Below are 27,873 nucleotides of genomic sequence, written 5' to 3'. Positions count from 1 at the left end.
ACATGTGCGGGACACGGAGGGACGCCATATGTGGGGGACGGTCCTGTGCGTGTGTGTCGAAGGTGATAGAATCAGATTTAAAATTAGATTTAACGAAACTTCACTTAAAATCATCTTGAATGATTGATTCTGCTGTTAAACCCGGTAACGGTTCATCTGGCTGACGTCACACAGGTAGGTTCACGGAACCTCAGCTACACGAACAGAATTAAAAACAGAATCAGCTCTAAGTGAATCATTCTGAACATGTTGAAAACAGATGAAATGTCGAATCTTTCTACGGAGCTGCTCCAGGTGGAAATGTAAAGATATTACTGAACTGGTTTTTCTGGAATGTAGTAAAACCCAGTACCTTGGTGTTATTATTTGACAGACTAACTGGTTTCCAGTTTGGAAAACTCTTCATTCAGTTAATAATTAATAATTCTAATTCATCTTTTTGTGAACACGACCAGTAAAGTTGGGCTAATGTTTAATAAAATGTATAAATTCTCTCATCAGCCCGTCATTCCAGGACTCTGATGGGTTTAACAGCCGGAGTGTTTTTCTGAGTCTTCTGTTAAATGGATCCTCTGATCACATACAGGAATTCATGGTTATTTTTCTCTGAATTAAAAAAGAACAACTCCTCTTCTATAATAAGAATAGAATAGAGTAGGTCTTTATTGTCAGTGTTACAGAAAACAATGTAAATCAGTCTAGTACTTTCCGTATAGCAGCATTAAAAATAAACCATTAAGGCAATATTAACACACCCTAAAAATATATGCAACCAAAATATAGAAATATAAGAGCAAAATATCCAGTGTGGAAACGGTTTGTGGTTAGAAACCTGCTCTACAGGATTATTGGCCATAATATGAATTCACTGACATAAACATTCCACCTGTAGCTGTGTGATGTCGTCATTCAGGGGGAGGAGCAGGTGTGATGTCATCATTCAGGGGGAGGAGCAAGTGGGGGGGTCTCTGGTGGTTCTTCTGGCTTTCCTCTGAGGTCTGCTGGTGTAAACGTCTCTAATAGGGGCTTTCGACCAAAGAGCACCAGGTGCTAGGTTGGTTCAAAGTTGAGAGCCAGTGCTTTTTTTGGTTCAAATCTCGTGCCGCCCCAGAACCGGTTTGTGTTTCCATTCAGAAGGAGCAAAATTGGAGCTCCGTCATTGCGCCACCACAAAATGTGTGTACGTCACTGCGTACGTAGCCGTTCAACAGCGTTCGCGCCCTACGGAAACCCACACAACAACAATGGAGGACTTCATTGGAGTGGTGTTCATGGCTTTGCTAGTGTGTCTCGCCATCGCTGAACAGCAAAACCTTCTGTTAGGGGTTACTCATCGGCGTCGCTGTTCCAATGCCCGGCGATCACGTTTGAGAAGAAAGGTAATTATCAAAGACGTTTGGATACTTAACAGTAAACGTGCTAGCGTTAGCTTAGCTACTTAGCTTCGACTACGCTTGCATTGATTACTTAGCGGTTAAACAAGCGCAATAAGTTGATGGTCATATCTATGTTTATCTTTTTAGATGTTTTTAGATGTCACCCCGCCCCCTGCCCGTGACGTGCTCGGCTCTCAACTCTGGCCAAGTCTGGCCCAGCAACGAGTTGGTGCCCGAAACAGCCCCAGTTTTTGGAGCCCGGAGCCGCAGCTCCGGTGGTGGAAAGACAAAAAACCGGCGCCAAGTCGGGCACTGGCTCCGACTCCGAACGGGCTCCACCCCGGTCGAAAGCCCCTATGAGGGGAGGTAGTGTGGTCCCAGTCAGCGTCTGCTGCTTTCACCACCCGTTGGTGGTCCTTCCTGTCCTCTGCAGAGCAGCGGGTGACCTTTATTCACTGAGACAGAGACCTTCTGATAGAAGTTAGCTGTTGTGAATGTCTTTAATGTACTATGTCATTAATTTACAGTTCACTTTAAAGAACCCACAAAAGGTTTATTTTTTAGAGTCCATCTTATCATCGACAGCAGGTTTTGATTCTGAATGTGGTCAGTGATCTGAGTTGTTAGAACAGTAAAATCCTCAACATTAATGCATGAGTAATAATAGTCTGATTATATAATATACAGTATTATAGTGTAACGACCACAGGACGCATTTCTCTGATCAACTGCTTTTAGCTTCAGGGACGTTTTAGCAGTGTGGTTTTAGTACTTTTACTGAAATAAAGGATCTGGGTTGTTCTCCTGCTCTTCTCTTTTTACAGTGAGGTTCCACAGCCTGACTGAACATCTTCTTTAGCTAATGCTGCCATCAGTAGAAGGCTGTGACATCACAGTCTGCTGTTAAATGAAAGAGCCTGTGTTCCTTTCATGTTATTGATGTTCTGCATTCTTTACTGTGAAACGCTGCCCACCACCCATAAACAGATAAAGTAACAGCAGTGACGGTGGTCTTTTTTTTCTTCTTCTTTACTGAAACCACAGCAGAGTCCAGTCATCTGTTAAAATGAGGTGATTGTTATGAGACATTCACAGTTTGTGCTGTTTGCCTGATAGTCAAGCAGCAACTGTGCAGGTTTACACAATAATGTGGACTCACAAAATACATGAAGACAACCAGCAGACTGAAGACACGCTAACAGTAGTACAGAAACAGTAGAGAACACTGCTGGTAAACTAGAGAACACGTTTTTTAATTTTTTACCTCCTTTTAAATCCTTTTACAGCTGCTTCTGTTCCTCCACATCAAACTTCATCATATCTGAGTGTTTCTGGACTCGTCTTTATTCCACCACAGCAATGTCTGGTTTTATTTTCAGGAAGGTGGACAGGAGGACGGTCACCATGCTGAGTGTGTGGAGCTCCACCAGGTTCAGGGTCCTGCAGCTTCCTGTACGACCAGCCTGCTCAGGTGTGATCCACAGGAGGCCACCTGCACCTGGGCACACCTGCTCTGCAGCGCCATCTTTAGACGGCCTCCACAGGTCTGGAGGATGCAGACACCTGTCAGGTGTCAGGACTCTGTCAGGTGTCAGGACTCTGTCAGGTGTCAGCAGCAGTAGTAGTGAGGATGTTGCAGATGTTGCAGGTGCTCCAGATGTTGCAGGTGCAGGCGGGTGGTACAGCAGCCTGTCAGACTCGGTTCCGGTCCACCTGTGTGAACACTTCCTGGTGAGCGTGCAGCAGGCCAGTGGGTTTCCGTGGTGGCTGAGCGTCGTCGTGGCGACACTGTCGGTCCGGACACTGGTCACTCTGCCGCTCGCTGCGTACCAGCTGGTCATCATCTCCAAGGTCAGTGTCGGGGGGAGGGCCTGAGTCTGAAACCATAGCAACCACGCTAGCCCCGCCCCCATGCCGGTAACCATAGTAACCTCCCAGTGGTGTGCAGGTGGAGGCGCTGCAGGTGGAGATTGCTGAGCTGGCCAAGAGGCTGCGGTACGAAGTGTCAGTGCGAGCAAGAGAGAGAGGCTGGACAGAGAAACAGAGCCGGTAAGAAACAAACAACAACAACAAACAGCACAAACAAACAACAACAACAAATAGCACAAACAAACAGCAGAGAACTGAGCTGTGGTTCCATCAGTCAGAGGAAGAGAGTCGATGATGAAGACTGAGTTCTGACTGTCAGACCTAAAGACCTGAAGGTTCTAGACTCTGTCCTGAGGGTCTGTTCTCTGTTCAGGTTCCAGTTCCAGAAGAACCTGCGTCGGATCGTCTCTCAGCTCTACATCAGGGACAACTGTCACCCCTTCAAGGCCAGCCTGCTGATCTGGGTCCAGCTGCCGCTCTGGATCAGTCTGTCTCTGGCCCTCCGGAACCTGAGCCTGGATCAGTCAGGTAAGAACACAGACTGTGGCCCGGAGCCCAGGTGGGTCCAGTAAACTGATCCAGGACCTGTGGACTGTGTGCAGCCTGGCAAGCTGAGCTGGCAGCAGGAGGCGCTCTGTGGTTCCTGGACCTCACGGCACCGGACTCCACCTGGATCCTCCCGGTCTGTCTGGGACTCACCAACCTGCTGGTTGTGGAGGTCAGTCCGTCTGCAGGTGTGTGATCACCTGACCAGTGATGTCATCGGTCTGAACTTCCTGTGATGCTCTCCTTCAGGTGTTTTCTCTGCAGAGAGTCGCCACGTCCAGGTTCCAGCGGCTGGTCCTGAACTCCATCAGAGGGTTCTCGGTGCTGATGATCCCCGTCGCTGCTGCGGTTCCGTCGGTGGGTTGAAGTCGGTCGGTCAGGTGTTCTGAGCAGCTGATTGGTTCAGGTGGAAGGTGCAGAGGGAGTCCAGGTTCAGGAATGCAGGTTTCATGTTCAGATCTGTCGAGTGGATGAATGTTTGTCAGCGTGTCGAGTCGCGCCTCACATTCCAGCTGGATCATCAGATTAAGATGTAGCTCTCTGAGATCAGGACGTAGCCAGATTCTATCAGCTCCGTCTGCACATCTCACCTTCATCCTCAGGTTGATTCTGGTGCAAGCAGCGTTTAAAGATCATCTTCATTACTGGTTAAAGCAGATTATGTCTGGTAGACAGTTCTAATGTCAAACACAGAATAAATGTAGATTCAGACTGACTGCTTTGGATCAGGGCTCTCACCTGTGGACACATTCAGTTCTGAAGATTCTCTAAAACATAGAAACACTTTTCTGGTTATTGGTACATTAAAAGGTTTTCCAGAATCTGTCCATCATCTCACAGAGGAGAGTCAACATCAAACTCTTCCCCCCGGCTTGTTTTGATGGTTCAACAGGTTTACACCAGAATTCCGTGTCAGAAACTCTGTTTAGATTGAACTCTGTTCCTCATTGCTCTGTGTTTGTTCAGGAATCAACCAAAGCTCCATTTATTCCTCTGAGAATCTCAATGATCTCCGATGTGTTTGTGAAACTCATCCTTTATCCTTTCTAGTCCTGAATCTACCTCATGTACCTCATTCTGTCCTGCAGAGTTCCACCTGTCAGAGATAGGGAACTAAAGAGACCCAGCAGCCAAGGCTGAGCTCTGTTTACTGAATCTTCTGATCCTTTTATTATTGTTAAATCGTAGTTCACTGTGAGGTTCAGACAGTCAGCTCTGTGGTAGAAACTGAACATGCATGAACACTGGTCGGCTTCACTTTGAATGCATCATAATAATAATAATAATAATAATAACTTTATCTGTACAGCATCCTTAAGAAGAACATTCACAAAGTGCTTTGACAGGTAGAACATAAAAAAATGACAAACTGAACAGAATGGATCGCTGATTAAACGCTGGTTAAAGGACGACATCACATCAGGGGTTAAGAGAGAAGCTGAAGGGAAAATAAAAGATAGAAATAGATGAAGATCAGGAGGATAGAGAGAGAAACTACAAGCAGTGAACATTTTAAAAGGGATAGAAAGGCAGAGAGTGATAAAAGAGAACTTTCCTGGAAGGCCAGTCTATTAAAGTAGGTTTTAAGACGTGATTTAGAAGAGGTTTCTGATTGGGCGAGCCTTATCTCCTCAGGCAGGTCGTTCCAGAGCCGAGGTCCTGACAAAGACCTGGTTCCCCTTAGATTTAACCCTAAACTTCAGTCTGTATTACAGTCATAAAGCAAGACAAAAACAGGGCTTTAGCTCTATTTTTCACCTGTCTAATGGAACTCACCTGTGCTCACCTGGAAGCGCCTCACATTTATCCTGGGTGGGCATCTGTAGTCTCAGGGGCTGCACAGTGGTCAGTGGTTAGCACTGTCGCCTCACCGCTAATAGATCCCGGTTCATGTATGAATGTTTGTCTCTATGTGTGCCACTGTTACCTGTCCAGGTGTCAGATGGGATAGACTCCAGTTCCCCATGACCTAATGAGGATTAAAGTATGGATGATTGATGGATGGATGGATGGATGGATGTGGTTGTTTCTCTATAATCCATATTTCCAGTGTATTCTATCAGTGAGGGTTAGGGTTCTCTCCATGTCTTCTTCTCCCACTCCTTCCAGTCCATGGCTCTCTACTGGTTCACCTCCAGTCTGGTGGGATTCAGTCACAACCTCCTCCTTCGTTCTCCTGCAGTCCACAGAATCCTGCGACTTCGGACTCAGCGATCAGACTCTCCTTACAGAGACCTGCTGTCTACTTTCATCTCCAGATACCGCCCATGAACCAAAAGACGACCGGAGGTTTGATCAGCTGCACTTCTTGATCTCCTTCCTCAGAGTCCAGCCAGTAGGGTTGCCACCTTTCAGAAATGAAAATAAAGGACGCCCACCACGGCTTCTTGGGGCCACAGTTCAGTAAAATCGGAAAGATATTCACAGATTCAGACTTCCACCATCAATAACTCATTATAAACGATGCCTCTTTTCCATCGTTGTAAGGTAGACAATGTGCTCCAAGCCTAGTTTTATCAACAGTAGCTGTCTTTCAAGCTGCACAAATAACATTGGTGTCAACAGGAGCCAGTTGAAGGCTGCAGTGATTTTGGTGACACTACAGTGTATCAGAGAGAAGCTATTGAATATTTGTGTCTCTCTTTGCTGTTGCAACAGTTTTGCAAGCAACTCAAGAGATCCAGAAGTTGGAGAGAGTTAGCTTTAGCTGAGCCAAAGAACATGTGGGACGCTAACCTAGCAAACATTTCAGACTTTTCTCTGTGAATTCTGAGAAATAATTTCCTATTTAATGACAGAGCTACACATCTTAACTCAGTCTCATTAAAACAGACTCTAATTCAGTGTCATCCATCCATATTAAAGTGCAGTTACCCAAAATGTTTGCTGCATGAGCTCCAACAAAACCTGTCCAGGTAGAAGGCCACTTTGACAAACAGGAAGTGGAAGATTCCAAGCAGATTTATAGAAGGGGGAACCGGACTGTACTAAGTGTGGTGCAGTTTAGAGGGGTGTTTTGTGGGTTTTTAAGGCTGATAATGATTATTAGTGAGACATTTGGAGTAGATATTCATTTGCAGTAAATGAAAGTATTTAAAATCTTGGAGTTAAACTTAGAAGAACACAAACTTTAACAGAAAACTTTGTTGATACGTTTTTGTTTTGTTTACAGATGTTAAGTTAAAGGAGTTTTATTTGTGACGTATAACCAATCAAATCACTCCAGAAGACAGAGCGACCACAGGTAGATAAAGGTTCAGAGCCAAAGTAGCACCATTTTTAAATTTATTTATTACCGTAAATCAGTAAAAAATAAAATACTGCTAATCAGTAAATCAGTCAGCCCACAATTACTACAATTCTACAGTGGATGTGTCTTTTCTACAGTATATGATGTATACACTATGTTTGTTTCTTCCTCTGTTGTTTTCTGGATTGTACTCAGCTTCATGCCTTCGTCCACCAGGCCTCCGTTGACTCGTCCCGCCTGCCGTCTCTGGAGCTGAAGCTGGATTGGAACAGACCAAAGTACAGTCCAATCACGATGCCAGCTGCCTCTCAAAAGGCTCCTTCATCTGGCAGGTGGCAGCACTTCTTCTGAGGGGAAGCTGAGCTGGTCCAGCAGAACTTTGGAGATGTGTTCCAGTGGTTGGTGGATGTGTGGGGAGATAGAGAGGGACCTTTGAATTATTCACAAAGGAAAACAGGGAACCCATTGGTAGTTTTAGTTTAGGCTGCTACTGTGGTGTGTTTTGGGGTTTTAAGAGGTGAACAGGAAGAGGTTTTTTCATATTATCTTTTACTTTGTTCCTGGTTGGAATGCCCATCAATGTCAACATGAAGTTCACTTTTAGTTCTGTTGATTTATTTTTATTTTACTAACACCCATTTGCTTTTAACCCCCTCACATGTTGTGTTGTTGTAAACTTACTCTTTCAAATAAATACTCGTCTAACCCTCTGGAAACCAGCGTTTGGACTGTTTTTGTGTTGCTCCTCACCTACTTCAGACAGCCGGGACATAACAACGTTTTGTGGACTAAAGGCTAAACTATGACGTTTTTAGAGCGACATGCTATACTAAGACATTTTTAGAATGACATGCTATACAATGATGTTTTCTGAGCGACATGCTATAGTATGACATTTTTAGACCAAAGGCTACACTGTGACAGTTTTTGAGTGACATGCTATACTATGATGTTTTTAGACCAAAGGCTATACCATGACATTTGTTGGACGACATGCTATACTATGACGTTTTTAGAGCAACATGCTAAACTATGACAATTTATAGAACGACATGCAATACTATGACGTTTGTTGGGCCAAAGGCTATACTATGACGTTTTAAGAGCAACATGCTATACTATAGGCTTTTTAAATTGACATATTACTATGATGTGCTTTTTTTGTTGTTTTTTAGCAACATATAATAATTTGAACAGTTTTAAAAATTACTATACTTTTACTTGTGCAATGAAATATTATTCTTTTCAGGCAAAGGCCATGTTTGATTACATATAGGCTATTAAATAAATGTTTATTAAAAACTAAAAAGTATTAAAAAATAATAACCAACTTAGGCATTTACTGAGTCACTAAAATAGTGTAGAGTCTACGGCCACATCAGCATTATTATAAGCATCCTCTGGTAAATTCACAGCCATATACTGTAGGAAATCTCGCTGATCTCATCATGATGTTCCTTACCATATGGACTTCAGGAGATGATTAGATGATGATAAACTGTGACCTGCTGGTTGGGTTCTCTCTGTTCTCATATTTCCTCCATGTTTGTCTCCTGATGCTGCCTTACTTCAGCCAGTCCATGAGCAACATAAACACAGTCTGCCTTGTATCCACCGCCAGGGGTTCCACTCTTCCCACTCCAGTCTGTACATTTGCAAACGTTTTTGCTTCTTTAGACGTGGTGGAGTTTCAGGTGTAGACATTTTTAAACGTGTGGGTGCAGCAGCGTCTGTAACCTGGCAACCAGAGACAGGACCGGACAGGACGGGACACACAGAGACGTCTGAAGTCTGTCCACTGGACCTGGCATCGGGTCCTCGCTACAAAGGTCCTACGAAGATGAAATTGGCTGCCCTTAATATTTCCTGTGTTTTATTTTATTCATTATGCAGTTTTGATGAGTGTGTGACAGACGTGTACGGGGCATTTATGAAAATACGGAACAACTTGCGTCCCGTATTGATTCAATACGGGACGCAACAATTAATTGTCAAATAAAGGACGTTTCCGTATTTTAAGGGACGGGTGGCAACCCTACCAGCCAGCCCAGGATGGTTTGGTTTCTGACTCTCAGGTAGACCCTGACCCTACCTTGGCAGGTTTCTGGGGCCCGTCTGAAGACCTCACTGAGCGGAGAACAGCAGCATGTGTGTGTGGACTGATTTAAATATTTCCTGCAGGAGAATCTGTGACGATGGAAACACTGAAGCAGAGTTTCACATCCATCATGTGTCGCTGCTGGACATAAGTCATGTTCACATAAGACACATTTCATTTGTTTGTGAGTTCAGAAATAAACAAGATGTTTTTTTTCTGAAGAAATTACTTCAATTGAATTCCGTCTTTTTAATTCTTGTTAACTTTTTGGCCAGTAGTGATCATTAAATGCTAAAACTCAGTCGTTCTCTTCAGACTGCAGCATTTATTCACTGTTCCTCCATCCGGCACTCTGGGCTAAACGTAATTTCAACAATAACAGGAAAAATCCACGTGACCTCAGACTGGAATTCTTCCTGTTGATGACTTTCCCCACAGAAACACAAAGTAAGTTAGAAAACTGAGCTCATGTTAACCAGCTGAACAGAAATAAATCCTCCTCCTCACTAAAACAGCAGTCAGCTGGTTCATTTCCATCATGTTTAGTTTGTTGGTGTTTAATTAAGGAAGCTGCAGCAGTTTGATTAAAAGTCTGAGCTCAGAAAGTTCACACCTTAAATCCTAAACAAATTGAGAACCAACAGAAATGATTCTCCTCCGTGTCTGCAGCTTTACGTTTTTAGATTTGGAGTATTTGCAGTGATTCATGCAGCAGCTCTGGGATCAGATCTCCTCTGAGGCGGAGTCAGCAGGTTTAAACTGCTCCCATCAGTCCCTCAGACCTCAGACCGTTCCAGACTTCCTTCAGACCAACATGAAGTCTTCCCGCTTCCTTCTGGCTCTGCTGCCGCTGCTCCTCCCGGTGCTGTCTGCCGGGTCGGACTGCGGACCGTGTGACCCGGCTCAGTGTGCTCCTCTCCCGGCGGAGGGCTGCGCCACCGGTTCCATACCGGACCCCTGCGGCTGCTGCTCCGTCTGCGCCGCCGCGGAGGGAGAGCAGTGTGGTGGCCGCCGCGCGGCAGCGCGCCGCTGCGGCTCCGGACTAGAATGCGTCCGAAGCAAAGACGACAAGAAGAACAAGATGGGAATCTGTCTCTGCAAGAGTGGATACGAGGTCTGCGGGACCGACGGGAACTCCTACAAGAGCGGCTGCGCACTGAAGAGCGCCAGTCTGAAGGCCGAGAGAGACGGAAAAGAACCAATCAACGTCCAGAACAAGGGCCGCTGCGCCACAGGTGAGACTGACACACCTGAGGTTAAAGGTCACATTTACCTGTTGAAGAACCAGAGAGGAATCAGTCCTGGCTGATGGACAGACCGTCGACTCTGGTGGTCCTCCAGAACCAGGACTCACTGAGCCCAGACAAAACTCCTAAGAGGGCACAAGATCCAGTCCTGGTTCCACCCAGTCCACCTGCAGCCTCTAACTCTCCCCTGTCTGTCTGTCTGTTGGTCTCACCTGTCTGTCTCACTTGTCTGTCTGTCTGTCTGTCTGTCTCACCTGTCTCTCTGTTTGCCTGCAGCTCCTATCATCGTCACTCCTCCAGGTGAGGTGTACAACGTGAGCGGCTCTCAGGTGTACCTGAGCTGTGAGGCGGTGGGAGTACCCACACCTGTCCTCACCTGGAAAAAAGTGAGTCCGTCTGTTTGAAAACGTTTATTTTTTTTGGTAAAGCTCAGGGAGGGATTAAAAAGTGGAGATGAAACGTTTCTATTCTATGAGCCCTGATGGTTCCATAATAAACTCTGATGGTTCCATAATAAACTCTGATGGTTCCTGTACTAAACTCTGATGGTTCCTGTACTAAACTCTGATGGTTCTGTACTAAACTCTGATGGTTCCTGTACTAAACTCTGATGGTTCTGTACTAAACTCTGATGGCTCCATAATAAACTCTGATGGTTCCTGTACTAAACTCTGATGGTTCCTGTACTAAACTCTGATGGTTCCTGTACTAAACTCTGATGGTTCTGTACTAAACTCTGATGGTTCCTGTACTAAACTCTGATGGTTCTGTACTAAACTCTGATGGTTCCTGTACTAAACTCTGATGGTTCCTGTACTAAACTCTGATGGTTCCTGTACTAAACTCTGATGGTTCTGTACTAAACTCTGATGGTTCCTGTACTAAACTCTGATGGTTCTGTACTAAACTCTGATGGTTCCTGTACTAAACTCTGATGGTTCCTGTACTAAACTCTGATGGTTCCTGTACTAAACTCTGATGGTTCTGTACTAAACTCTGATGGTTCCTGTACTAAACTCTGATGGTTCTGTACTAAACTCTGATGGTTCCTGTACTAAACTCTGATGGTTCCTGTACTAAACTCTGATGGTTCCTGTACTAAACTCTGATGGTTCTGTACTAAACTCTGATGGTTCCTGTACTAAACTCTGATGGTTCCTGTACTAAACTCTGATGGTTCCCGTAGGATGTTACACTGTGTAATAACAGCTGGCGGATCCTACATGTGATTACAACTTTCTGATAGATGATGTTTCCAGCCCTGATGGACTTGGGTCAGTGAATGAGAAGGTCTGCGGTCCACTCAGAGTTTGGGGTTCTTGGTGACTGGGATGATGGTGGTGAAAGTGGAAATGAAGATATTGGAGAGTTCTGCAGCAGAACTTCAGGGATGTCGCCAGAGATGTTGAAGGGTGAATGTTCGTCTGGTCGGTCACAGGGTCAGTGGGTCCATGTCTGGAAGGTTCTGAGGCGTACGGATCAAACGTAGCGTCAGATGAGAAGAGATCAGTGTTTCCAGATATTTACAGTTCCTCGTGTGTTCGCGAATCATTGGACTCCTGAAGCTGTAACTTTCCAACCTGATAACTAGCAGACAGAAGTGAATAAATCCCATCATCTTGATCAACCTCTGCAGCTCCCACACCCTAAACATCTTATCTACTACAGCCGTGTGAGCGCTGAGTCACTGTGTGCTGGTAGACTAACGACTCATCCATTAAATCTGGGTTTATTACTCTGAACTCTGATTTGTTCTTCACATGGAAATAGTTTTGGCAGATGTGAATGACGGCTGCTGACTGATTTATTTTTCTGGCTTCTGGGCCTTAAAAGAGTGAAACACAAAAGGAGCAGTGAGCTCATACAGTGTGGTACCTGTAGCCTCAGGTGTGTTCAGGTGTGTCTGTCAGGAGGATTTTCTCTTCAGGTTCAGACTGTGCTTGCTGAAGGCCACAGTGATTTTTCCAGAGACAACAACAAGCTGCAGCCTGTTGGAGAAACAGGCAGAAAAATGTTGCTGCATTCGGCACGATTAGTTTCTACAAGTTCATGTGTCCTTGCGAAGTCGCTGAGTCTCTGATGGCACCTGGAGGATCATCTGGAGGATCATCTGGAGGTTCACCTGAAGGTGGCGCTACAGAGGAGACATCACGCAGCCAGTAACAAAGAATTCAGCCTATGATGATGGAATAAATTTCAGAGCTGATCATGAAAATGATGATGATGGTGATGAAGATGATGGTGATGATGATGGTGATGATGAAGATGACGATGATGGTAATGATGATGATGAAGATAGTAATGATGATGGTGATGATGAAGATGATGATGAAGATGGTAATGATGATGGTGATGATGGTGCTGGTCATGATGATGATGAAGATGGTCCTGGGTGTCTTCCTTCAGGTCCTCGGAGGAAGGAGGAGGATGGAGCTGCTGCCAGGAGACAGAGATAATCTGGCGATCCAGACCAGAGGAGGACCAGAGAAACATGAGGTGACCGGCTGGGTGCTGGTGAGTCTCACCTGGAAAATGTTCTTTACTGCTGAACATAGGAAGTGATGTCACAACTGTTGGACCAGTCAGAATGTGTTTTATTTCAGATCTCCCCTCTGACCAAAGAAGAGGAAGGATCCTATGAGTGTCACGCCTCCAACGCTAAAGGTGAAGCTTCGGCCGTCGGAGCCATTCACCTGGTGGAGTCCATCGATGACATCATCATCAAGAAAGGTAACCTCTGGAGATTAAACTTTATGAACTGTTGGATGACAAAACTTTATTTAAAAACACTGCCTCATGATGTCATTTCCTTTCAGTGACGAAGGATGATGAGCTTTGATCAGCTGATCAGGGATCAGAGGACAGACATCACAGACGGAGAAGTTTGTCAGAATCTAAAGTTTGATGAACGTTAGATTTTGTGAAATGTCTGGATTTTAACTGCTTTTGCTTCAGCATTTCTTTCTGCATTTTAAACTTCTCATATTTTACCTTTTTGTCATTTATTATCTTTTTTCTGAGCATTAGATAAAAAACTATGGGTGTTCTGCTGGCGTTAAGCTGTGGGTGAACAGCAGTTAGGCTGGTCGTCATGGTGACAGCGGTGAGGGTGGTGGATGCTCTTCAGGTCTCAGATCTGAACGCTGACTAACAGTAAATGTTTATTCATTGATGTTTATTCTGCAAATTAATCCATTTCATTTTTTAAAAATGTCTCAGTTGTGACCTAAAAACATAACTAAATGAAAACGAACTTCACTGATCGGTTTGCATCTATAGTTTATGAACTAATATTATTTTTTACCTGAATAAAACTGTTGTAACACTGGAAGCTTGTGTCCAGCTGTGATTTCTCTGTTGAATTTATTGATGTTTTCTTGTTCGTCTTTTATTCTGAAGCAGAGTTTCTTACTTTAACAGGGTGTAATATTTTATGAGTTTACTCGTATAACTCTGGAACATTTTCTCTGACTGGGTTTCTACATTTCATCGAGTCACATGATTGGTTGTAATTAGTTTTTCCAAGTGTTTTCTGTTTGTTACAGAGTTAATTAAAAACATTCACTTGTCATGTGATGTTTGTGAACCAATGAGGTGTCAGAAACTTATACCATCAGCAAAACATTTATTCTAGTTTTACAAAAACACTGCGAGATGACTGGAAACTAAAAACATCAAAGTAAACTTCTGCTGACATCCACAGGAAGGCACCCGATTGGTGGAGCCGCTCTATGATGTCATCATACGAGGGGCGATGCTCATCGACATCAGCTCCTGGAAAAGCAGCTTACAGGCATACGGCATGCGGACCAGAGAGATCTGAGGGAGGATAAACAACAAACAAACATCAAAAACACGATAACAAAAAAGAAAAAATACTAAAAGAAGATAAACAAAAGGGATAAATAACAACAAAAAAACAAGATAAACACAATATAAAAAAGGTAAACAGGTTCAATAAATGAGGCAGCAAGAGATAAACAAAAAGAGTAAACATAAGTAAGTTAAAAAGGGACAAACCTGGTAAAGAAACAAAAAGATAAACAAATAAAAATAACAAAAAGAGATGAACAACAACATAAAAACAAAACAAGACAGACAAACTGTTTACTAATATTTACCAGTCTTGTTGTGACTAGCTAGCGCTCACGTTTACCTGCGTCTTGTTGCGGCAGCCTCGACACTCATACGTGTGCGTCCGTGTGTTGGCGATGGCCATCAGTCCACACAGGTTACATACATGAACCTGGTACGGGTCAGACGCCTCAAACAGACGCTCTCTGAGGAACTGAGCCGCTCCGTGAGCAATCTGACAGTCACGCTCCATCTCCCCAAAACGCAGACCGCCATCACTGAGGACACACGGGGGACAGGTGAGTCAGACAGGGGGACAGGTGAGTCAGACAGGGGGACAGGTGAGTCAGACAGGGGAAAAGGTGAGTCACCGTGATCGCCCCTCCATGGGCTGCCTGTTGAGGATCTGGACGGGGCCCCGGGCCCTGGAGTGGATCTTGTCGTCCACCATGTGCTTGAGACGCTGGTAGTAGGTGGGACCAACGAAGATCTGAGACGTGAGCTTCCTCCCAGTGAAGCCGTTATACAGAACCTGATCACAGATCAATAAGCAGCAGTCATGTGACAACAGAACCATCAGGACCCTGATGGACGGACGGACGGACGCACGCACGCACGCACGCACGCACGCACGCACGCACGCACGCACACATGCACACACACACAGAGAGAATTATATGATCAGTTATGACAGATTCTTTACTCGAAGTGTCCCTAATATTGTGGCCGCTGTGCGCAATGAGGTTGCCAAGATGGGACTGTCCGCCGCACGCGCGGTAACTGTCGGTTCCGAAGTCAGCGGTCCGGCGGCCGGGCCGCCCCGAGGACCCCCCGCGCCCCGAGTTTCCTCCCGGAGCCAAAACAACCGGCGGGTCGGGAGCTCCGGTTCCCTCCTGCGCTCCCGTTCCCCGCCCGTCGCAGCCAAGCTGCTTTCCTGCGTCCGCAGGCGAGGGGAAGGCGGCGGGCCGCGGCGGGTGGGGAATGGGAGCGCAGGAGGGAACCGGAGCTCCCGACCCGCCGGTTGTTTTGGCTCCGGAAGCCCGTGCCCTCCTCCGAAGATGCTGTCGGCCCGGTCCCCTCAGCAGGGAGTGTGGTCCGGGAAGCCCCGCTGCCCGCTGACAGTGGTAGTGGAGGAGACAGTAACCTCCAGGACAGGGAGGCTGTCTGTCTGCCTGGACCTCCTGTCAGACTCCAGAGTTTTCCCTGGGAAATGATCCGGGTGTTTTGATTAATTGTTGTAAAATTAGTGGTGAATTGTTTATATAAACGTTTTAGTAAAAATAAATAAGACTCCCATTTATCCTTTTTCCTGTAGTTATATTGTCTAAAATTGTGGAGGATTATTTAAAGCTTAAAATGAAGTGTTTTTAGAATCTTTAAATGTATTCTTTTTATGTCTTTTTGTTTTGTTTGATTTACAAAGTAAACACTACGTTATCAACCATACATTAAATTGCAACATTCCATAATATATAAAAGTCTCAAAGAGGCACTTCACTAGAACCAATAAATACATATTGAACATAAATAAGTAGTAATTAGACATCATTTACAAGACTGAATAGTTGCTGTAATGTGCCTGCCAGTTTTTGTAAGCATATTTTTGTCTAAATTAAGGCAGTATTTGCTCATTTTTTTCCTACATCATGTAAGCAGCAGCACTCATATATAAATAGAGCATTTAAATCCAATCCATGTGATCAGTATCGGTAATTGGCATTCAAGGATGATCGGTATCGGTGATCAGCAGCAAAAAACCTGATCGGCACATCCCTAATTATTATTAATATTATAGAGAAAACAGCACAGTTTTTAATGCCAATCTTATAATTTTATTTTGTTTTAATGATGGCAGCTAAAGAAGCCTTTAAGTTCCTCAAGTTAGTGACTGTTTTGTAATGCAATTTGCACTTTTATTTACTACAAAGACATGTTGGAACAATTTATTTTATTTTATAAGAACAGTAAATGTTTAAAAGTTTAAGTATTATTAAAGAGTTTATTTAAATACAAACACTGGGTTTTTTTCTTTCATAATGTCGATAATCGTGAATAATCGTAAAATCGCAATATTTCCTTCCACAATAATCGTGGCTCAAAAAATTGAAATCGTGACAACCCTAGTCCGGATATTTCAGCATCTAAACTTTAAGAATTCTGCTCCAAGACGCCCCGAAACGTTCCCACAATGCAACAGGACACATTAACAGGTAGAGAAGCGGAGACAACTAAGAGTCTGAAATCTGGGCTAACTGTTGAATGTCTATGACATCATCAGGCGACAGTGTGACCTCACTCTGACCTCATTTCCTCTCAGGTGATATCCGTACTCCGACAGCAGGTTGGACACTTTCTGCACGTTGACGGCATCGTTAAACGGCGTGGCGTCGCCGATCTCACCTTTGTTTGCAGAAACCTGAAGAAGACAAACGAACGAGTAAAAACCAGTGAGTGGACAGGAAGACAGCAGGACAAACGGCAGGACAGACAGCAGGACAGACAACAGGAAGACGATCCATCGTCCACCATCAGGACTGAACAGGCGACATTCCTAGATGATGTCCAGAAGATGCTGGTGGTTGCTCACCTTCCCCTGCAGACACTCGATCAGATGGCCGACTGTCATCCTGGAGGGGATGGCATGAGGGTTGATGATGATGTCAGGTGTGATTCCTTCACAGGTGAAAGGCATGTCCTTCAAAATAAAAGCACACAAATCACGAACACGTCACAGTTAAACTTCAGTTTGAAAGAGTCTGATCATCCTTACAATCAGCTAGCATGCAATCAGTTAGTATGTTATCAGTCAGCATGTAATCAGTGAGCATGTTAACTGTTAGCATGCTATCAGCTAGCACGCTATCAGTTAGCATGTTAATCATCATGTTATCACTCAGCATGTTAACAGTTACCATGTTATCAGTCAGCATGCTATCAGTCAGCATGTTAACAGTCAGCATGTATCAGTTAGCACGTTAACAGTTAGCATGCTATCAGCTAGCACGCTATCAGTTAGCATGTTAATCATCATGTTATCACTCAGCATGTTATCAGTCAGCATGCTATCAGTCAGCATGTTAACAGTTAGCATGTTAACAGTCAGCATGTATCAGTTAGCACGTTAACAGTTAGCATGCTATCAGCTAGCACGCTATCAGTTAGCATGTTAATCATCATGTTATCACTCAGCATGTTATCAGTCAGCATGTTATCAGTCAGCACGTTAACAGTTAGCACGTTAACAGTTAGCATGCTATCAGTTAGCATGTTAACAGTTAGCATGTCATCATGCTAATGTTCCTTCAGAACGTTGATGGACTACAGAACATTTCACAGCAAACAGAGTTCATCTGATGCGTCTGAGCTGCAGGCAGAGAGCTTCACCTGTCGCCATGGCTACAGATTTACACTGACCACCTGTTGACTTCCTGTTTCCCTGCCCACCTGTCTATCTGCTGACTTCCTGTCTACCTGTTTACTTCCTGTCTACTTCCTGTCTATCTGCTGACTTCTTGTCTACTTCCTGCCTACCTGCTGACTTCCTACCTGTTTACCTTCTGTATACCTGCTGACTTACTGTCTACCCGTTTACTTCCTGTCTACCTGCTGACTTCCTGTCTACCTCTTGCCGGTACTGGATCCCACAGGTTCCTTTCTGTCCGTGTCTGCTGGCGAACTTGTCTCCGATCTGAGGAATCCGGACTGATCGAACCTGCAGAAACACAGAAGCAGGAATGAGAACAGACTCCATGTCCCCGGGATCACCTGGTCTGGTGTCTCAGGTGTTGTCTCCTCACCCTGATCTTGCAGAACTTGTATCCCTCCTGGTTGAGGGTCACCATGACCTGGTCCACGATGCCGGTCTCGCTGGTTCTCAGGAAGGTGCTGCAGTCTCTCTTGGTGTAGCGTCGGTTGGTGCTGTCCAGCTCGTCGTCATTCTCCGGCAGCGTGACCGTCTTCCCGATGATCACGTCCTCCCCAGACACACGAACGCCGGGCGCGATGAGCCCGTCATCGTCCAGCTTGTCATAAATGGCGTGTCTCATACCTGGAGACAGTTTGAACGTCCTTTAAACACGTGGTAGCTGCACCTGCCTGGAGAGAAGTCAGCTGAGACTTCCTCGTTCAAAGCATTTCTGAAGTAGAAGTTCTCACCCTGACAGGTTTCACGAGTCGGCTTCTCAAAGATCTCCTCCTGATCAAAGCCTTTCTTAGACTCCTGCTCTTTGTAGGATCGATAGAAAACAGACCTGCAGGGAAAAACACACCTTTAAACAGAGATTCACACATGCAGGTAAACCAATCACTGCTACAGGTGTAATTAGCTCACCTGAAGAAGCCTCGGTCCACAGCCGACCTGTTCATGATCACAGAGTCCTCCTGGTTGTAGCCCGTGTACGAGGCAATCGCCACGATGGAGTTAATGCCTGCAGAAAAAGACTAAAGCTTCAGAACACAGAGTGCTACCTGACAGCCAGCGAGCAGGGCAAAGAGGCAACCACCTCTCACTTCACCTGGACAGGTGAGTTCAACTGTACAGGTGTGTGTTACCTGCAGGTAGCTCTCTGAAGCGCAGGTACTCCATGGATCGGGTGGTGACCAGCGGTTTCTGAGGGTAGTACAACACATGAGCTAGCGTGTCCATCCGTACATGGAAGTTGGTGATGTAGACGCCCATGGCCTGTTTGCCCATAGCCGACTGATAGGTGTTCCTAGGAGACTGAACGATAAAAACACGTACAGGTGAGGACACAGGTGAGGATGCTTTCATTACATTTCATTATCTAAGGATTCAAACACTGAGCTGCTGAGACTGGAGGAGGAACGTCTGTACCTGGTTGTGGTCAGGAAAAGGAATGATGGAAGCACAGACTCCTAGGATCATGGATGGATGGATCTCACAGTGGGTGTAGGTGGAGCAGTAAGCCACGCCCTTTTCCTGGAGGTCATCGGGGGTCATGGCGAGCATGACGGTCTCCTCCTCCAAGGTGTCGATGTACTCCACCACGCCGCTGGCCACCAGGTCCTGCCAGCTGACCAGCACATGAAGCAACTTCAGGAGAACCGCAAAGTCTGAAGGGAGCAGGACTGAAAACACCTGAACCTTCCCTGAACTGTACGACTCGGTCTCACCTGTACCTGCTGGACTACCTCACCTGTACCTGCTGGACTACCTCACCTGTACCTGCTGGACTACCTCACCTGTACCTGTCGGACTTCCTACCTGTAGTTGTTGTACTCTCTCTCCTTCAGCTGGTCGATGTGGCGTCTCTTCAGCAGCAGTTTCTGTTTCTCTACGATCAGCAGCGGTCGACAGATTCGTCCAGCGTCAGTGTAAATTCTGATCTCACGTTCTCGAATGTCTCTGATCATGGACACCTGAATGAACCAGAAGAAGAAGAGATTTAAATGAAGGTGTGATTCTGTTCCAGGGACAGCTGGAGACCGTCTGTGTTTCTTCCTGCCAGCTGGTCTGAATCAGCAGGTGTAGACTTCAGGTACAAACATGACATTTCTGTCTGTGTTACAGTTTTTTAAAATCTCCTTCTCTACCTGAACCATCAACAGCCTCTAAGCAGTGAGCTACATGCTGAAAACACAAAGTTCTGATGAAGGGAAGTCAGACAGTTTTTTCAGTGAATTATGAATATTACTGACGGTTCTTGTGCTTCCTGCCTACAAATGTTTCACTTAAACAGTTCTCCTGTTTCTCTGCTGATGGGCTTAGTTTTACCCAGCTCTACTGCTTAGTCCCTAGAGCAGGAACACCGAGGAGCAGCAGACCATTCTACAGCTCTGACTCAGCTGTGGAGACAGACCATGACAGGACATCTCCACAGAGACATGGAGAGGGAGGACAGGAACCTGTCACCAAAGGCATGTAGAGATAGAAACTAGTGGTGTGACGCTGCTTCCTGTCAGCTCATTGTTTCCTGTCTGAGCTTCTTGTGTCTTTAAAGATTTCCTGTTGGTGTAGGTGTGGTGGTGGTGAGGGGGGCGGTTACCTCAGACACGATGATGTCCATCTGTCTGCGGAGTTTCCTCAGTGTGTTCATCAGCTGCTCTGGATCTTTGTGGATTCCGACCCAGCAGCCGTTCACAAAGATTTTAGTGGCACTGAAACATTCAAAACACAACACACACATTGCACTTTTGCCCTCTGACGTATGAACACCTGATCAGACTCACACCTGCAAACTATGGAATCAAACTGACTCAGCGATGGCAGCTGGTGAAATCTCCTCCAGGTTCTCCATACTCCACTCCTCCAGAAACTCCAGGATGGGAGACGGCTGTGAACCCACAGAGATGTAGGCCATGAGGGCCAGGTTCTTCACCAGACCCACAGCATGACCCTGCAACAGTGGAAATCAAACATCTTCAACGTGGCTGACAGCGTCAACGAACAGGCTCAGTGTAGTCCATCGATTAAACCATCCATATTTCAGATGCTGTATTTGGTACCTCAGGTGTCTCAGCAGGACACACCATTCCCCACAGCGTGTTGTGCAGCTGTCGGGGTTTGGCCAGTTTTCCGTCTCTGCCGATGGGAGAGTTGACTCGGCGAAGATGAGACAGAGTGGATGCAAAGGTCAGACGATTCAACACCTGCAGGCATTAAAACCAGGACGAAGTTTAGATGATCTGAGGAAATCCAGATCAGTGTATCAGAAACACACTGGGATCATGTGTGATGAGATCTGTCTGGACACGTTCTCAGCTCTGCTTTAGTATTTGTCCCTTGAAGGGTGATTTGTTCTGCAGCAGCTACACAAGCGTTCACATTAAGCAAACCACAAAAAAATAATTCAAAGAAAGGTTTTTTGTTTTGTTTTTAAAAGGTAAACACCAAATACAACAGTAAAAACACAATAAAAACCATAAAATAATAAAATTAAATGAAAACAATAAATATCACATGAAACATAAGATAGAGAGGGACATTAGCAGCAATCCTGGTCATTCCTGTAGTCAGTTAGAGCTCAGTGCCAACAGCCGCTTAGTCAGCAGCAAGACAGAATAAAGTCAAGTAAAAACAGGATAAAGGGCATCACAGTGCCTGATAAAGTACAGCAGCAGAAACCCACTTTATTACCTCCTCTTCTCTGCATTTATAACTCAGATAGAGGGAAGCTGATCTGCTACCATCCAGTCATACCTCAACAGACCACCTCCTACAGGCGTTCTCACCTGAGACACTCCGGCTCGGGCCTGGTGAGCTTTCTTGACGTCGCCCCAGTTTCCAGTAGCCAGTGAGTATTTAAGTCCGTCTGAGATGATTCGAGTTTTGATAGCGAGCTCCAGGTTGAAGTCTTTTCCTCTGTCAATGAACTTCTGAGCATAAATCCTGATCTCCTTCAGCAGGTTCTTAAACATGCTGAACACACAGAACAGAAGCAGCTTTATTATCTAGATCCAGTGAGAACATTTGAACATGACAAGACTTCTTTTTTTGTTTTACTGATATATATGTAATCATTTTAGAAATTTTTAGGATTTTTTTGGGAAGATTTTTACCAATTTTTTGAAAATATTTACAAGAATTTTCTTGCCAAATTTGGGGGATGTTTTAAAATAAAACTTTTAAGGATTTATTGGAATTTTCTTCCTGAATTTTGGTATTTTTTCAGACAAGTAAACAATATTTTTTGGTGCCCGTAAATGAAGACAACAGGAGGGTTAAACAGCACAATCCATTCAGTGTGTGTGGATAGAAAGGTAAATGTGTTTACGTGTGTGTTTATATATTTGTGTGTGTGAATGTGTGTGTATATCTGAGTGTGTATATCTGAGTGTCTCTATTCTGAAGCTGTGGCTGAGGTCAAAGGTCAGAGGTGACATGAGTTGAAAAGCCCCACCCCCTGAACAGGAAGGCCAATAGCGGCCCAGCGAGGTCCAGCCTCTTGTTGCCGTAGTGATCTCTGTCGTCCAGCTCTCGGCGTCCCAGAGCAGCGAGCAGCAACCTGTGGACCATGTACCTGAAAGCACAGCAACACACGGTGGTTTCACAGCACACAAGTCCATGAAACCTGACACATCCTGGTCAGGTGTGTCTCAGGTGTGTCTCACCCTAAGAAGTAAGCCTTCTTGGTCTCACAGAAGTCGCTGACTCCCACATGGGGCAGCATCTCTTTCTGCAGAACTTCTTTGGCGTATTTGATTCGTCGCTCCTTCGTCACTCCAGGTTTGGCTCCTCTGGAACCGATGAAGTTCAGCGCCACGTTCTGCTCCTGGATCACAAACGCTTCATCCAGAGACGGCTTCACCTGGGAACACAGTGACATCACAGCTCAGTGGGTGGCGCTAAGGCTGCCCGTGGGTCTTCCATCAGTGTCAGACCTGCTCACGATGAACCGATCAATAACTGCCGATCACACTGACCATCTCCATCATCTCAGGGTCGTCAAAGTCGTAGATGATGTGCTCCAGAATGTCTCTGTCGGACACGAAGCCCAGAGCTCGGAACACGATGATGATGGGAACCTCCTGTCTGATGTAGGGCAGCGTAGAGACGATCCTTTGACCGATGGCGCTCTTCTTCACTCCCTGAGAGACAACCGATCGATAATCAATCTGTCGCTCTGATCAGAACGTTAATGAGCTCAATCACAACTTCTCTCTGTGGAACCATGACGGGGAGGATGTGAGCGTACGGTGCTGTATTCAGGTGAAACCAGGACTCACCTGTCCTCCTCTGGCCATCATGCTGACCCAGATGGTGCTGGTGGGACGAGATGAGTTCTCCAGACAGGACCGGCACTCGGCTGTGTAGGCGTACTTTGAGTCCTTCTTGGCAAAGACGTACACGGTGTTGGTGGCCATCTTCTCCTGAGCAATCAGCACCTGAAACCACCAACACACCGGCTGATGGAGCTGCTCATCCTGCCTCTAACACTCTGAACATAAAGCCGCATCCTTAGCTTTGCTTAGCTTAGAGGAAAACTTGGACATGAGGAGACATTAGTGTGTGAAGATGCTGGCTGATGTCACCAGTAGTTTGTGTCTGCAGAGTCGGAGGATGCACAGAGAGAGCTGTTTGTTTTCTAACGTTTCATTTAACTTACAAACATTTATATTTATGCAGGTCAGAGTCATAGAGCTAATTTACCTTTGTGTGTTTGTGTATTTAACTTTTATTTTTATTTCATGTTATTGTATAAAATATAAATATATATCTGCCTCCAGAGTTATCTGTGTGTTTCGCCTCTTCCAACCTTTCAGATTGTGATATTTGAGATCTAACGATAACCAACAATTTCCCGGCACTCACAGAATATTTCACTTCCGTGTGTCGGTGCACACCTCCTTCAGAATAAAAGCATGGCTCAAAACACAACGAGTAAAGGCAAATAAATTTCATTGTGCTATCATAAGTCTCGGCAGCCCAGTCATGATATTGGAATATTTGCTATTTGGGTGAATTAAGCCTTTAAAATCTTAGGTAGTACATGAAGTAGTACTTTGTGTGAATGTGGCCCTTAAAGTGCAGCCTCTGTAGACAAACCCTTCTCGATGTCGCACGGGGCGTCATGACATGGCATGGGGCATGATGATGTCACAGCGTACCTTCTCGGAGCCGTTGATGATGAAATAACCTCCAGGATCCAGTGGACACTCGTTCAGCTCACACAGGTCTCTGTCCGTTAGGCCGCTCAGCAGGCAGTAGGTGGAGCGAAGCATGATGGGAATTTTACCGATGAAGGTCTTCTGGTGTTGAGTCTGCAGCTGGTCCTCCCCCTCCTTTATGATGGTCTTAGTGATGTCAACGTACAGGGGGGCCGAATACCTGGAGGAGGACACAGGTGAGATCAGGAGAGACCGGGTGACAGCAGGTGAGAGCAGATGGGACCAGGTGGGACCTACGTGAGGTTTCGTAGTCGAGCTTCATTGGGCATCATTGGAGACGGAGCTCCGTCTCTCTCCCAGTGAGTGGGCTTGGAGAGGTAGATCTGCTCAAACTTCAGCAGGTATCGAGGCTGAAACAGGAAACAGTGAAATCAGTCGACTCAGAAAACCAGAATCGACCCTCTAAACACCCAGACTGTGTCCCGGTCTCTGATCTGAAGCTCACCGGTTCCTCCACCTCCCCAGATGTGTGCTGAGCTTCAGCCTGCAGGTCGATGGGCGGAGCGTCCTCCACAATCCTCTGGACCGACATCTGGATGAACTCATCGAACGAATCCAGCTGCTGCCGCACCAGACCCTTCTCGTCAAAATAAGAGCTGAGAGAGAGAGAGAGGCACGTCAAAATAAGAGCTGAGAGAGAGAGAGAGAGAGAGAGAGAGGCACGTCAAAATAAGAGCTGAGAGAGAGATTCGTCAAAATAAGAGCTGAGAGAGAGAGGTTCGTCAAAATAAGAGCTGAGAGAGAGGCTCGTCAAAATAAGAGCTGAGAGAGAGAGGCTCGTCAAAATAAGAGCCGAGAGAGAGAAAGAGGCTCGTCAAAATAAGAGCTGAGAGAGAGAGGCTCGTCAAAATTAGAGCTGAGAGAGAGGCTCATCAAAATAAGAGCTGAGAGAGAGAGGCTCATCAAAATAAGAGCTGAGAAAGGCTCGTCAAAATAAGGGCTGAGAGAGAGGCTCGTCAAAATAAGAGCTGAGAGAGAGAGGTTCAACAGTCTCAGGGTTGGGTTACTTTTATATGAAGCTGTGACACCAACATAAAAGATCTGAAGGATGTTCGATCAGTTTGTGTGATACTCTGTTAAAACAGTTCAAAAAGTGACACACTGATGTCTCGGTATTGATGATGACCAATAGATCAATATATAATACATCGACCTCACTCAGGTGACAGCCAGTTGAGTTTACCTGATGACGATCCAGCAGGCTTCCTGCCACAGATCTGGAGTGATTTCATCCTCGTCCTCATCATACTGATTATCTGACAGACAGAGACAGCAGTGATCAATACACTACAGGTTATAGCTAGATAACATTACTGCTGTAATGTCAACATCTAGTCCTACACAACAGATCTGAACTATATCTGCTGAGATTCTTAGTTTACACCGTATTTTAGTTTTGAACTCTGAGCTGGAAAATCAACAATTTCCGCCTGTTTCCCTACTAATATAAAAGCACTTATGTTTGTAGTACACGTTGCTGATATTACTACAATACAGTAATACATACAGAGTAATACTCTGATTAGCCTGTTGCTGGAACCATGCTCCGCGACGTTAGCATTAGCTGTTGTTAACATTAGCCCCACTAGCATGTGGGTTAGAGGAAACTAACGGCAGGTTGTGTTTCAGATTAAGTTAGTTTTAGGTAATGTTTTTAAATATATCCACCTCTAGCTTGTCTGTGAGCTGAAGCTACTTTCAGGTTTAGTGGTAGATGAAGCTAACGTTAACTTGTATTTCAGATGAAGCTAACGTTAGCTTGTATTTTAGATGACGCTAACTTGAGCTTGTATTTCAGATGAAGCTAATTCAGGGCTAGTCGCTGTTTTCAGGCTACCGCTGTTAGCTCGGTGCTCCACTCACTAACAGACTGACAGAATATATAAAGGAGACGCAGCAGCTCACCTTCGTCCTGGTCGTACATGTTTAATCTCCCCAATATATATATATTAGACTAAATAAATTCCAGCGACGTCGCGCCGCGGAAAATGAATGTCACTTCCTGCGTCTTCTTCTTCTTCAGAAATGTGCATCAGAGTCAGACTGATGACGCAGCAGCGGTGCGTTGCTGCCACCCAGAGGCCAGAGGCAGAACTGACACAGTTCTGAACATCTAAACAGTGATTTAATGTGTTATTTTCCATATAAAACTTGATATATTGCCAAAAAAGAAATATCTGTCACGATTATCTCAACTTAATAAAAAGAACACAATCAAAACTATTTCTGAATCAGCTCATTTTATTATTATTTAGCTAATTAGAAGGTGGTTGTTATTAAATTCAGACAGTTATTTAGTTGACATTTTAGTGATACCCAGTCATTTTTTATTAATAACTGATTGTTTCCATAATACATAACTATGGAATTTGTAAATACATGATCACAATGAACATAAAAAACATTAGTCATTTTACTTTTAATAAAAATGTATGCAAATACATATTTCAGAACTCACTCAGTTATAGATTGATTCATTGATTTCAGTGACAGATCTGTGAAGAATTTCTGGCTCCTCTCTGTGTGAGAGTTTCTATCACCTGAGGTCTTATCAGCTTTTTCATGAGAGCATCACAGTGTTCCACCCAACATAGGAGCATGATTTACCAACGCAGACATTTATTCCTGTTGCAGCTTTCCCTTTATGTAGATTCTTGGATCCATCAGTGTAAATATGTTTGAATTCTGCATTTTAGTGGAACAAGTAACCAGAACCCTTCCAGGCCCATCCACAGACCTTTATATTCCCACTGTCTGTCTTCATGGACTGTACTTGGCTCCCCACCTTACTTTTCCTCTCCTTCCCTGACATTCCCAGTGCTTTCCCAACAAATGATCAGCAGGTGTTCGGGACTTGTAACCTGGCAGCTAAGATCAGTAGCTCAGAACAAGCTTCCTGAGCTTAGATATTCTTTCCTCATTTCAATTAGAACAGTGTTAATCAGTGCTGGTCTAAAAGTCCAACAGTGTCTAAGTCCTTTGGCCTGCACCAGATCTGGAGTTATTAGAAGAATGGGCACCACTGTCCTGTATGACACCTGGACCTTCTTCCTCTCTGCATGAAGACCTACATGTTCAAGTGTTCTGATGGTCTGTCTTTCTTCTATTGTTAATTGCATTTTCTTCACCATTGTTACAGCAACACTACTTTCTGCAGTACTTCCTGTTCTAATAATGCTCTGGAGGGCTCCAACACTGCTTTCTGCAGACAGAGGGGGTTGGAAGGAATCTAGAAAAGTTGGGACACCTTTAGGATTTGGTAGCTCCAACTTTCAAGGCTTCATCAACCTCCATTGGTGCAGAACAGCTTTCAGTTGTTAACCCATTTCTGTTCCTGATAAAGACCTTTTAGTAGAATTCTGAAATGTTCATTATTTTTTAGTTTTGGGTAACTTTACCTGTTTTTAACCTCTGGTGCGTCACCTCTTACCTTTGGACCATTTGAAGCTCTTCATTTGATCTGAACAACTTAAATTTCAGTAATAAACTGGAAAAATTGGGGCCTTCTAAAATTTTTAGCCAGTAGTGTATGTCCTGTGCACACATAGGTTCTTACAGGCCTCAGAGTTATCCAGGGTTAGTGTTGATGCATCTCAGTGTAGCGTCAGTGGTCCTGATGTTCTCCTGAAACTGTTCTGATGCTCTCCAGCAGTGGTCCTGATGTTCTCCTGCAGTGGTCCTGATGATGCCTGGGATCAGGAAGCTGACTGTCCAGTGGTTACCACCTAACTCTGCTGTCCTGGTCACCCTGAGTTTACCGAGGGGTGTTCAATCAAAAGGAACATT

The 27,873-nt window shown here is 45.0% G+C and overlaps 3 protein-coding genes across 20 annotated transcripts; 2 read left to right on the top strand and 1 right to left on the bottom strand.

Annotated features, from left to right (window-relative positions):
• The first annotated feature begins 17 nt into the window (after nt 1–17).
• On the top strand, nt 18–7,757 carry LOC111573624 (cytochrome c oxidase assembly protein COX18, mitochondrial). 17 transcript variants are annotated; one of them, XM_055016710.1, is made up of 8 exons: nt 18–174; nt 2,756–3,227; nt 3,325–3,425; nt 3,619–3,773; nt 3,848–3,963; nt 4,041–4,148; nt 5,974–6,080; nt 7,237–7,757. In XM_055016710.1, the coding sequence occupies exons 2-8, from the start codon at nt 2,781–2,783 to the stop codon at nt 7,295–7,297; spliced, it is 1,095 nt and encodes a 364-aa protein (XP_054872685.1). In that variant the 5' UTR covers nt 18–174; nt 2,756–2,780; the 3' UTR covers nt 7,298–7,757. The 17 variants fall into 17 exon arrangements, with proteins under 17 accessions (XP_054872685.1, XP_054872692.1, XP_054872693.1 ...); XM_055016717.1 differs by lacking the exon at nt 3,848–3,963 and adding an exon at nt 6,964–7,035 and having other exon boundaries at nt 5,901–6,080; nt 7,237–7,311; XM_055016718.1 differs by lacking the exon at nt 3,848–3,963 and adding an exon at nt 6,964–7,035 and having other exon boundaries at nt 5,901–6,080; nt 7,258–7,304.
• A 2,073-nt stretch (nt 7,758–9,830) lies between these two features.
• On the top strand, nt 9,831–13,717 carry igfbp7 (insulin-like growth factor binding protein 7). 2 transcript variants are annotated; one of them, XM_023277861.3, is made up of 5 exons: nt 9,831–10,374; nt 10,663–10,772; nt 12,793–12,900; nt 12,990–13,116; nt 13,203–13,717. In XM_023277861.3, the coding sequence occupies exons 1-5, from the start codon at nt 9,846–9,848 to the stop codon at nt 13,223–13,225; spliced, it is 897 nt and encodes a 298-aa protein (XP_023133629.2). In that variant the 5' UTR covers nt 9,831–9,845; the 3' UTR covers nt 13,226–13,717. The 2 variants fall into 2 exon arrangements, with proteins under 2 accessions (XP_023133629.2, XP_054872698.1); XM_055016723.1 differs by having other exon boundaries at nt 12,969–13,116.
• A 274-nt stretch (nt 13,718–13,991) lies between these two features.
• polr2b (RNA polymerase II subunit B) lies at nt 13,992–26,118 on the bottom strand. Its single transcript, XM_023277858.2, has 25 exons — nt 25,993–26,118; nt 25,271–25,343; nt 24,533–24,683; nt 24,325–24,437; nt 24,028–24,247; nt 23,146–23,304; nt 22,843–23,007; nt 22,531–22,727; nt 22,320–22,439; nt 21,652–21,838; nt 20,926–21,069; nt 20,677–20,816; nt 20,466–20,577; nt 19,685–19,839; nt 19,295–19,493; nt 19,012–19,180; nt 18,791–18,887; nt 18,616–18,710; nt 18,258–18,508; nt 18,083–18,172; nt 17,048–17,155; nt 16,763–16,876; nt 14,832–14,992; nt 14,543–14,738; nt 13,992–14,205 (listed from the first exon to the last, which is right to left on the bottom strand). The coding sequence occupies exons 1-25, from the start codon at nt 26,009–26,011 to the stop codon at nt 14,116–14,118; spliced, it is 3,525 nt and encodes a 1,174-aa protein (XP_023133626.1). The 5' UTR covers nt 26,012–26,118; the 3' UTR covers nt 13,992–14,115.
• Nucleotides 26,119–27,873: the final 1,755 nt, after the last annotated feature.

This window comes from Amphiprion ocellaris, chromosome 13 (genome assembly GCF_022539595.1).
Source record: "Amphiprion ocellaris isolate individual 3 ecotype Okinawa chromosome 13, ASM2253959v1, whole genome shotgun sequence".
Lineage (NCBI taxonomy): Eukaryota > Metazoa > Chordata > Actinopteri > Pomacentridae > Amphiprion > Amphiprion ocellaris.
This window is presented reverse-complemented; position numbering and strand designations above follow the sequence as displayed.